This window comes from Dioscorea cayenensis, chromosome 18 (genome assembly GCF_009730915.1).
Source record: "Dioscorea cayenensis subsp. rotundata cultivar TDr96_F1 chromosome 18, TDr96_F1_v2_PseudoChromosome.rev07_lg8_w22 25.fasta, whole genome shotgun sequence".
NCBI classification, from domain to species: domain Eukaryota; kingdom Viridiplantae; phylum Streptophyta; class Magnoliopsida; order Dioscoreales; family Dioscoreaceae; genus Dioscorea; species Dioscorea cayenensis.
The window spans coordinates 10,190,622-10,203,048 of NC_052488.1; the positions used below are offsets into that span (position 1 = coordinate 10,190,622).

A 12,427-nucleotide genomic window follows, 5' to 3' on the forward strand; every position below is an offset into this window, starting at 1 on the left:
TATGTAGGTATTGTTGTTAGATGATTTTTGTTTTGAAAAAAGTATAATACACAAATTGGTCCCTCTACTTTTCTCTCTCTTCCCTTTGGTCCCTCTACTCAAAAAAGCTCCCAACTAGTCCTTCTACTCTTGAAAATTATTATACTTAGTCCCTTCTACTAAAGAATTGGTCAATTAATGCCTGTATTTTCAAGAGTAGAGGGACTAGATGGGAAGAATTAAGGGTAGAGGGACTAAGTTGGGCTATTTTCAAAAATAGAGGGACTAGTGGGGAGCATTTCTGAGTAGAGGGACCAAAAAAGAAGAGAGAGAAAAGTAAAGGGACCAATTTGGGTATTATACCTTTGAAAAATCCTTATATTTGAGATGAATCATACATGGAATGGTGAAGAAATTCTCTGATTTACTATAGATTACTGTAGCAATCAGAATTAGGGTTTGCTTTGGTTAATTAAGTTGATGATGATGATGATGATTAATATGGTAATGATGATGGTTAGAATATAGTTGGATGAATTTAGCCAAATTTATGAGATGAGATGTTTTGGTTGGATCAAACTAAATGGGAGTAAATTGGTTGAGTTTAATCACCTTGGTTTAGTTGGGCTTGATCAAATCAAGTAAAGTGGGTTTGATTTGGTTTAGTCAACTTCTTTTGAGTGGGTTTGAACCAAGATAATTGAATTTGGAGTTGGGTTTGGATGAGAATTGATGTGGTTAGGTTCAATTGAATTGATTTTGTCTAGGTTTGATCAAATCAAGATGAGTTATGGTTGGACTTGAATTGTTTTGGCTAAGTTAAGTTGGTTGAGATTGTTTGGGCTTGGTTCAAGTTTTGAACTAATGACTTTGCAGTGAACCAATTCAAGAAGAATTGGGTTCAGTTGAACCAAGCTAGTTCAAAAGATTTTGTATAAGAATTGGAATTGGTTCAAAACTGGTTGGTTAAATTGAATATGGTTCAGTAAAATTGAGGTTGGTCCTGGTCGGTTCAGGATGGTTTAGCCCAAATTAAATTGGTTTAAGTGCAAGCTGGAGGCTAGTTTGTTTATGCAAGGTCAAGTTTGAACCGGTTGGAGTGAGTGGGCCCAATTAGAGAGTCAGTTATTTGTTTATTGTATTTTCTTTTAGGTTCAATTTGTCTTTAGTTTGTCGTATTTATTTATTTTATTCCATTCTCCTATTAGGTATTGTTCAGGCTTGGAAGGAAGTTCCACGTCTAGTAAGAAACCCTAGGGAGACCAAGTGAGTTGGTAGTGCCTACTATTTTGAAATAATTGGCTAATTGCTACTATTTTAAAATAATTGTTTGATTATTTCATTATATTATGTTTAATAATTTATATTGTTAATGGATGCTCATATTTATTTAGTGATCGATTAGTACACTCGGTTTTGTATAATTATATGTAGTTTCAAACTGTGGAAAATACATTTATATATGATTTAATTATTCATTTCATTTATTTATTTTAATGGTTACGTATGCCTTCACTTTGAATGATTTGTGAAACCATGTGTGCATATTAAAATGATTTTACTGTCAATGCTTGTGGCATTGGTTTTCATTCCTGGATTAGGGATGGTGTCCTGGATTTGGACTTTATGGGTATTATGCGTGTATTATGCTATTGAGCTTTCACAAGATTTTAATGGTGACTATGAACTTTAGTCCGACACTGCAATGGGGGTTCCACAGTCCGACCTGATGGGAGGAGGCATGGTCAACCCTGAGTTTACCACTGGTCAAGAGGTGCGTAGAGTTATTGCCAAGGTTTAGTTATGTGAAGAAACCCGAGGTCACCACACGTGGTTCTCAATGGTCAACGTCAAGGTTATGAGTACTTTGATGGCTCTTAACTTAGTCATGATGGCAGCTAAATCGGAGAATGTTTTTATGTCAATGAGTTGAGAATGGTTTTACAGTCCAGTCGTGTAAAACATGTTATTTTTTATTGTGATGAGGGGGCAAAGCCCAACTGTCGCTCAAAGGAGGGCAGTCTCCCATAAAATTTTATATTTTCTTGGAAAATTGATTTAATGATGATTCGTGATAGTTTATGTTTTAAAAGCTCTTAAAACATATATTTTGCCAAAATTCTAGTGTTTGTGGAAATTGGGAAGTTATTTGAGAAATTGATCTTTATATACTTTATATACGCTATAGTTAATTATTTAAAATTATTGAGCCACTATCAACCAACTGAAATGTGTTACAGTCGCAGGAGCAGGATCTACTAGATTGCCTTTGTGAGTATATAGCCAGTCAGGGTTAAGTCCAGTATTGTAGTGGGTCCCCTTTCTTTCTATTTGTCGGTGTTGTGATCTTATAGCGGTTGTACCCTAGATTGGAGTAATTATGTTTGTTATATTCGTGTATTTAAACCTGTAGTTGGTGTAAAAGTTGTCAGTCGTATTTTGTAAGTTTGATTTTGTTATACAGGGGTGTTAATTTTCCAGTTAAAATGGGTTTTTAACTTATGGGTGTCACATACCTGGGTAGAAGGGGTGGGTATGACACACGGTCACAGAGTCAAGAGCATGGTCGTGTTTGTGGAAGCACGGCCTAAGCAGGGGCGTGTTTCACGTTCGTGCACTTTATTGTCTAGAGAAAATTATGTTTTGATGCAAACCCTAAATCTATTTGAGAAGAGCACGGACATTAAGCACTACCCAAGCATGAGCATGCTTGTGTCAGGAATCATTTTGTAAGCCCTACAATTGAGGTTTTAAGCAGCCCGGCTTGGGATTTTGGAGGCAGCTTTTGGAAGATCTGCACCATTATCCATGAAAGTGTTAGAGCTAAGGTTTTGAAGCATGATTTGACGTGGAGCTAAGACGGCGGGGAAATCCTCAGAGCACAATTGGAGAGATTTGAAAAGCAATAGGGAGTCCATGGATTCTTGTATAATTGGTTTCTTTATCTTTTCCATATTGTGTGAACCCATGAGTGCCTAACCGCACCCGTATTGTAGAGGGGCGGTTATGGGCTACCGGGTTGGCCCTCCCAGTAAAGTCAGTTGACCAGTGAGTTTGGTTGAACCCGTGCCCCCTCTACTTCGGAAAAAGGGCGATTAGGGTTATTTTGTATTTAGATTGATGTTGTAATATTTTATTTAGACATTTTGAGTTCAAAAATGTTGATGTGCTTATGCTTAGAGGGTATCATTGGTGGCCATGTTAGTGTGCATGTTCAAGTTCAAATCTTGCTTGTGAATTTTGTTTTAAAATTCAATTTTTTAATTTATTTGAAAAATTACAAAAATTTTAATAGAACTTTAAAAATTGGATATTATCTTTTTTAGAAAAAAATTTAGTAGATAAAAAAAATTCATGACATGGCATGCTAAATATACTATGGTTTTTACAAATAAATTATAGTTTGGTTGTCCATTTTATGAGATATCGATTTTATCCCTTTTAGAACATACAAAACTGACAAATGTAGCTACCTCCTCTTACTCGTATATCTTATACATTCACCACTGACAATGGTAATAGTTCAAATTGTAGTTTATGTTTATATATAAATGTAGCTACCTCCTCTTATGCGTATATCTTATACATTCAACATTGACAATAGTAATTGATGTGTTCTCCGCAAGTACACGGGTCGCACACAAGTAATATAGTGGAACCCCGTAAGGGGTAGTGTTGTCGAACCAAGGATCTGGACTAGAAATACTCACTCAACACTGATCTCTAGTGAAGAATAGATTGGTGATATTATTACTTTAAACTAAAATAGAGGATAAAGAGATAAAAGAGAAAAGGAAAGATAAAGATAAAGGCAATTGGATTGAGTGTCAACAGTAAGAGAACAATACCCCGGGATGTTTCCTAAACACTTAGTGATGCTCACTCGCTCTTAAGGTTTACCAGGTACATTTTCAGGCTTTAGTGTGTGCTCAAAAGCAATATTGCAGCTAAGGCTCTCAAAAACGTCAAGTTTTGCAAAGATAACTATGGATTCAAGCCCACCAAGTTATGTCATTCCCAAGGGCAATGACAGCCGTGATAATCCACATCGAGTTTTATCTAAGCAACTAAGCAAATCAAACACTTCAAGTTTTGCAATACAAGATTTAACACAAGAACTAAAAGAACTCTGTAAATCATGAAGAGTATAAGTGTTTAAAACATACAAAGTGACAAAGTTCCTACCCCAGGGCACCGTGGCCGGCTAGCCCCTTATGGGTGGGTACAACATGGAGGAGATAACACTGGATCTAAAGAAAGAAGACATGACTCCCTTCTTTTTAAGATTTGCCTCCAACATTGAGCTCTGTGTGCTAGCACCACTTCCCTTGTGCCTCCAACTCACTCCTTGATGCCTTAGAAAGTGTGAATAAGCTTGATCTTCACTCTCATCAATGTCCTCCCGGTGGAGAAGTAGATCCCGGAACATAATGGAGCCGAAACCCTAAAAACTGGAGTTAACAAGGAAAGATTTGGGCTTGACATTGTCTGCGCACGAGCGTGTCCAAACCGTGTCATGTCGAGGAAGAGGCGAGTGAAAAGGAGTGTCTCTGCCTGGAAACTTCAGTGGAAGGGACACGGTCGTGTCTTGATCGTGCAATGATGTGACACGATGGTGTCAGGAGCACCTAGAACATATCGCCTATTCTTCAATAAAATCACCCTTGGCCTAGGTTTTTCAGAGGCATGGACACGAGCATGTCCTGACCGTGTCAAGCTTGGAAGTTTCCTTCTATAGAGACTTCTTGCCGGATCAACATCAGGCTAAGAACTTCAGTGGGTATGACACCAGCATGTCCAGCCCGTGTCAAGCTTGAGTACATGAACTCCTTATGAATATTTTCTTGTTTTCTTCCCGATTTCATTCCAAATTGTATTGAGCCCCCTATTCCTGCACATATAACACAAATACCTATAATAACATTGCTTATGTATAAAAGTAAACTTGAGAACAAGCAAAATGATGGATTTAGGACATGAAAACATGTATATAAAGTGCACTCATCACTCATCAGTAATAGTTCAAATTGTAGTTTATGTTTCTCACTCTCTATATGTATATATTCAAAATATTGTTATATTTTCACATTGTTTTTATTCGAGATAATTGTTTTGTTGGATAAATTTTTTTATGCTTTGCTTTCAGCCCCTCATACAAAATAGTCATGGTGCCGCCACTTGTTGATTATAAGAGATTATTACAAAGTATTAATAGACGAACAGTGAATAACCTTTAATAAGCATGGCCATGCATTATTTGTCCTATCAATAACACAGTATTTGTTTTTAATATTTATTTATTTCTTAGACAATCAAAACACATAATGATGACTGAAAGAGTTTGTTTGTGTTTAATATTACTAATTTCACTAACAATAAACAATGAATTTACATTATGTAACAAAAATAAAAGCCTTAATTTTCACTAATTTGGTTGTGTTAAATTTAAGAATTATTATAATTAGGGCCTTTTATTTTAAAATGATGCAGTAATAACTGATGGCATCAATAGTGTTGTACCCAAGATTACAAAAAGATAGACACCTCATATATTATGATCATAGAGACAATTAAATAAAATTGTATGAAATAGTATACTTGGCACCAACGAAAGTTTCATGTTAAAATCCACATTATTCTGACTGTTTTACTATTTTACCAAAAACGGAAGACTCTCTGTTGTATGGAAGACTGAAGAGATGTGCATATAAATAACATAGCGTAGTAGCCTCTCAATGGCATTATATAAATAATCCAATCCATAAAAAACCATCAAGTCAAGGCTCAAAGAATATCTGTTAGTTATATATGCATTATATATATATGTTAAAAGCAATATACATAATTAATTCTAATAAATAATTATTAAAAATTATGTAATAGTTAATTTTGAGTAATTGATTAATGCTTATGCGCGCACAAATGATCTAATATCCTCCCATTTAAATAGTATTAGTCAATTATTTAAAAAATTTAAAAAAATATTATAAATGAAAGTATTAATATAGCTAAAGTAAATATATAAACCAACAAACAAAGAAAGTGTAAAGCATTCAGAAGATTATATTTAATAACGGTAAAATCTCATACACATTATTATGCTGACACTATTAATCAAATAAATAACTATAATGAATAATATACAGAGGAACAACAAAATCGGATCCACCGTTTAAGAGAGACGTCTCACATCATCATCATCATCATCATCTATTTAGCTGGCTGTATTATATGCGTATCGGCGTAGCAGTTGATATTTTCCACTACGTCATATAAAATTATCATAAGGCGTCTCATGTTGCACAAAAGTCCAGGAAAGTGGTCCCTTAAATCTTCCACTTGCCTGCTCATAAGTTCACGTGAATGCTTTAACAGTCCCACCTTACACTCTCTCATCATGTTTGATTAGTGGTCAATCTTGGTAATTAGCATGTATTTAAATCATCCAAACACCATTAAAGCTACAGTTAAAATTTTCTTCTAACACAAGTAGTTAGACAAATGAAAGAACTATGACTTAATTGAGATTCATTTTTCATTACAAGGCTCCGCATGCATGCACCAGTAACAAGTCAACAACAACAGTTCTTGTTTTCCTCAACATCGTTCTGGATCTAAACCTTACTAAGCATGTCTGATCTAAACTATCTGTGCATCTTCTTCATCCTCGTACTACTGTCCACCTCCTCCTTACCTCTACTAGTGTCCTCAGCAAAGTGCAACAAGGATGATAAGAAGACCCTTCTCAAGCTCAAGATCGGCTTTGGCAACCCCCAAGACCTCTCATGGAATTCAGACACCAGCTGTTGCTCGTGGAACGGGATTATCTGCCTATCGGACACTGGCCGGGTGATCTTCCTTGACATTAGCTCTGCCAACCTTTCTGGCACCATTTCCCCAGCCATTGGCGATCTCCCACTTGTTACCCAGATCAATATCCAATACTCACCTTTCCTCACTGGCACCATCCCTCACTCCATCACCAAGCTCCCTCTCACCAGCCTCACAATCAGATTCACCTCCCTCTCTGGCCACATTCCCACTTTCCTTGGTGAGTTAAGAAAACTCAACACTCTCGATCTCTCAGGCAACCGTCTCACTGGCCACATCCCTGACTCCATTGCCTCCCTTCCAAACCTTGACCGTCTCATTCTCTCCAACAACAAGCTCACCGGAAGAATCCCACAGTCTCTCTTCCATGGTCTAACCGCTAGAAACCTCCTTGATCTCTCTGACAACCTTCTCACTGGCGATATCCCCGACTCTCTTGGAAATGCTGACTTAAGCTACATCTTTCTTTCTGGTAACAACTTTTCCGGAGACCCCTCGTTCATATTTGGTGAATCGAAGAACTTGACTCAAATTGACCTCTCAAGGAACAAGTTTGTAATGAACTTATCCACGGTGGGTTTTCCGTCTTACTTAGCCATGCTCGGCCTTGGCCAAAACCTCATCTACGGGAGCATCCCAGGGTCAATTGCCAGCCTTGAGCACCTGAACACACTAAACGTTAGTTACAACAGGCTCTCTGGCAAAATCCCCACCGGCGGTATGATGAGCTTGTTTGATGCATCTTGCTACTCGCATAACAAGTGCCTCTGTGGAAATCCGTTGCCGAAATGCCGAACTTAGCAACAGTTTCATTTATGACCAGAGTTGTGTTTGTCGAAGTGTTTGTTTCCTATCATGTTGGTGAAATGTTTCTCTGAGAATATTCTTTCGTTTATTGTATTTTAATTATTTTTAAAATGTTGTCGATATTTTCAATATCAAATTTCAATTTTTATCATTTTGATTGTTCAATTTTAATCTACGTTCACTGGAGGGGTGTGCAAAAAATTCTAGTAAAAATTAATAACATGTACCTCAGATTGGCCACGTCAACATCGATTTCCCATATCAAGTCTATGCGCAAACATGACATGTTGATGACGGAGCCATATGGCCGCTCATATCAATACGTTAGATGCCACGCCAACTATTCATTTAAACAACTTCTCCTAAGACACGCCAACTATTCATTTAAACAACTTCTCCTAAGAGTCAGCACACTATCCTCGTCTTCCCCCTTCTTCACTTGAGTAAAGCCTTTACCTCTTAGCGAGAGCATCTACCTTTTAAGCAAGCTGATACATCTTCTTTCTTCTTAAGAACAAAACCTCCATGTTGGGAGGGTGAGAATCCCTTGTAGTCACAAGCAAAAGTGAGAGGACTTGCCAATAGAACATTTGAAGATGGCATTGTAGAATTTCTCCACCATATCTCCTTAACCTCATTAAAGTTGTTGGAGTTGTTAAACCATGCGATGCGGCTATGGCATTTAGATAAAGTCATGGCTTCTCGAAACTGACTAATAAGCTCTAGTGAAGAGAATTGAATATGAAAATTAGCTGTTAAACACATTTGGTTTCCTAGGAACTATCTTTGTAACCAAAACATTTAAGAATCGTTGAATGCAAAATTGGTAAAAAATGCATTGATTGTACATAATGTGTATAGTGCATAAAAGAACTTACTAAAAGAAATTATATTTTTAGCGATTACTATAAATAGTAATTTTTGTCACTATTATTAATAGTGACAATTTTTTGAGGATGCCATCTCTTGTCACAAGTACCTCGGTAGTAAATACAAAAGTGACAACTTTAGAAATTTCACCACAATTACATAAAAAATTTGTAGCAAAATTATTGTCAATAAAAACTTCAATATTCGTGATAAAACTAGCTATGTAGCACAATAACCTATATTGTCATTAAAAACTTCAATAATCAAAATTTTGTGGGTAAATTATTATCACTAAAAACATTGATATTTGTATTAAAACTATATTGTCACAAAAACCTTACTATTTATGATAATTTTGTTGATACAAAAAGAAATTGTGGTGAATAAAGTGATCACAATAGACACCAAAATGATTTAAAATAGTAACAAATTTTGTTTCGTTAAAAGTGCTATTTTTATTGGTGACCAATATTTCGTCACTAATGCGGTTTAGAGATAGTGTCATGTGTTTATTATTGTTACATTAATTTTGTCATTAATATAATAAGTGTTGCCATGAATATAATAATTGGTGACAAATATAGAGTTATATCTTAGACAATTTTGTCAGATAAAACAAATTTTTAGTAGTAAAATAGTGTCACATCAATTGAATAAGGTAAAACATTGCCATCGAATAAGGTAAAACAAATTTTGTCACCATTAATGATATACATCTCGACATCTTGAGCAAGTTGAATCACTTTGGTTCTTAGAATCAAATACAGCTAAAACATTGCCACCGATCTCTATAGGCACATAAGTGCTCGAGGTTTTACCATCTTGATAAATGTATAATTGTTTATTATTTTATATCATTTGTAGACTAATTAGGTATGCATTATAGGTATATTGTGGAATTTGATATTAAACATAGTGTGTTTTGCATTAGCAAGCTTCGAGTAGAACTAAAAGATGCGAGAGAGCCAAAAGAAGTATTCTAGACCCTAAATGAAGAAGACGGTACTCTCTCGGCATCAATCAAATAAGGACAAAGCACAGAGGATGGCTTACGATTAGCTTACAGGATTATTTATAGCCGTAAGCCTTTTCCAGAGAACCTTGCAGGCATGCTTATGCATGTAAGAGAGAGCATAAAGCCAAATTAGAGGACCTTACGGGCAAGACTTAGGCTAGTAAAGATAAGTGTAAGGACCGTCCATATGAGTTTTCAAGTAGAGCTCATGCTCATAAGGATGGACGTAAGGGCTACACAGAGAAGCTTAAGGTCTAGTGTTTATGGCCGTAAGCTTGACCATAACATAAGACGTACAGAAGACCTTACGGATGTTGAAAAGTTCTTGTGTGTTAAGAATGCGAAGTGTTCTTTCCTTACAATGAGCATTACTTTTATCAGGGTTAAGCGCTAATACATGTGTATTTGTGTTTTTTTGCATATGTAGGGTTTTGAAGCTAAGTATTAAGAAAAAAAGCCAAAAGTAGATCTTGACGCACTATTTAGTGGAATCTTGGAAGGAACAAATGCGAAGACACAAGTGGGCTCTAAGATATGTGAATGTGTGCCAACCTCCATGTATTCAAGCCATTACAATGAGTTGGAGGGGAACGAAGGCAGTCACATTTGCGTATCCCGACTTGTGCATTGATAGCAAGATCTTCACCAATGAGGCCTTTGATTGAGAAAAAAGTTGCGATCTACGGCATAAACGTGTGTCCGTTTATATTGCCTTGATGAAAAGTGTGGAATTGGGAGTGTTTTGACGGAGTACTATAGCATACTACTGTAGCAAATCACTGTAGCAACACATTGTAGCAGTTACTGCTCACAGCTGGTCAAAAAAGCAGGTTTCCAGAGAATCCACAAAGGCGTGTGGAAATTTCCCACGCCCGTGTGGAAATTCCACAAGCTCGTGTGGAGAATCCACATGGGCGTGTGGATGCCCTATTCCAGCCCTATTTAAGCCGCGATTCAGCCCGATTTTTGGGATGATCTTTCACCCTCTCTCCAACTTTTCTCCATCTTTTGAGAGGCCGTTGGCTAGGGTTTTGAGGGGCTTTTGGCAAGTCTTTGGAGTGGTCCTACGGATTCGACACTGTTCTTCTCTTAGAAGAAGGTTATTGGGGGAGTTTTCGTAGTCACCAATCCGGCGAGGTGTGCCCTAGGCCGGATAAGGGGACCTTTGGAGAAGAAGAGGCCATTCTACAATACTATCGACACAAATACCGAGGGGATTTTCCTATGGATTACTTGTTTTTATTTTCGATTTCAATATTGATTGTATTTTGATCCATGGAGAGCTAAACCCCCTAGTGGGTACTTGGATTTTGTCAACCCTAGGATGTTTTTGTTTCATTGACCTTTTATTATGCTTTCCCTAATTGATGTCTCCAATTGAGTTCTAATCTTGAATGCTTGTTGAATGATTTCTTCCTTAGAGTGACACTAGGGTTGAGAGACCATCTTGGTAACCTTATCTTTGTTTAGTTAGCTGACAAAGATAGGGTTAGTACTAGTACTATCTACTCTTTGTGGATTAGGCCTTGCTTTGCATGCATTACTTCGATTGACAAGTACACTTGCGCGCATATTGCTTTCAAGTTAATCAAGTCTTTGCACTATTACTGGGGACTATATATATTAGTAACACTTTTTATTTGTTCGATTAGCTATTACTCATTCTTATTGTGCTTATTCCTTATTTTCATATTGACGTCAACATAAGCTTATTGTTAATACGTTTTTTTTACTTACTGCAGGATCCTACAATGGCAAGGATGATCAATTTGCTTATGACCTTGACTACCAGTGACAAGTGTCTAAATACATCACTTTTATTATATATATATTTTATGCATTTTATGTATATTTCTATGACTCGAATGCCCTTTAAGTTATTTATTTATTATTATTGTTTTTGGACATCAGAGGATTATCTAGAGCATTATTGAGCTTTGTTTGGCACAAATCAAAGAATTTATCGAAGCTCACACACAGCCATAGGTTCCAAGCAAAAAAAGAGTAGATCTTCAGGCACCGATCATTGTAGTAGCGGTATTGTAATGACATTACTGTAGCATAGAGGAGACAAAGAGGTGTGAGGCCTGGTTTGCAGCTGCACACCAGCCCGTACACACACAGGTAGAACTTGTTTTTGATATTACAAAATCATTCCTAGGGATTTCTTTGGAAATGTCTTTGGCCACCATCTCTTCCACCTTTCTCCACCATTACCCCCATAATTCTCCACCATTATCACCGGGGAAGTTCATTCACCAGAGGAGGGGTTTTGGAAGATGATTTGAAGAGCAAGAACTCAAGAGGGAATAGGTCACACTCAAGGAAGAACATCGAGGAGTTTGACGGTACAGATCTGATGAGCTCTTGTCATTACCTTTTAGCCTACATCTAAGGGAGTTTTAATGAGCTTTGTCATTGACCATCTTTGTATTCTCTCTTTGTTATGCGGAACTAGACTCCCAAGGCCACTAGGTATCCGGTGAAGCTTGGGAGAAGAACTTGTATACATGGATGACGATTTTGTTTATGAATGAATGTTGATTTATTGCTTGGTTTCATTCTATGTGTACTTGATTGTAGTGAATCACATAAAAACTCTATGATTTATCATGTCGATTGTACTTGGAGGTGCAGGATGTGCCCTTGTATTATATCTACATAGATTGAAGGGGGATTCAATGTACCGGTACATCGGAGGTTCCGGGTGCCAGTAGCTCCCTGTAAGCTTTAGAGTGATTCTAGCCAAGAGCGAGCATTAGAATTACCCTAGGAAAAACTCCTCATTATCAAAGACATTGTAGGGGTATCTTCCTGATGTAGGAACTCATATCGGATTATGGCTACACCAAGGAGGTTCCGGGGTAGTGGACTCTCAAGTCTAGCGGACCAAACCTAGCCAACTTAGCACTCAATTTCCTAAAC

General features: G+C 37.0%; 1 protein-coding gene across 1 annotated transcript; it reads left to right on the forward strand.

The window, feature by feature from the left end:
- The first annotated feature begins 6,531 nt into the window (after positions 1 to 6,531).
- Positions 6,532 to 7,682, forward strand: LOC120282605 (polygalacturonase inhibitor-like). The gene has a single exon (XM_039289440.1). It carries the CDS (start codon positions 6,610 to 6,612, stop codon positions 7,609 to 7,611), a length of 1,002 nt encoding a protein of 333 aa, XP_039145374.1. The 5' UTR covers positions 6,532 to 6,609; the 3' UTR covers positions 7,612 to 7,682.
- Positions 7,683 to 12,427: the final 4,745 nt, after the last annotated feature.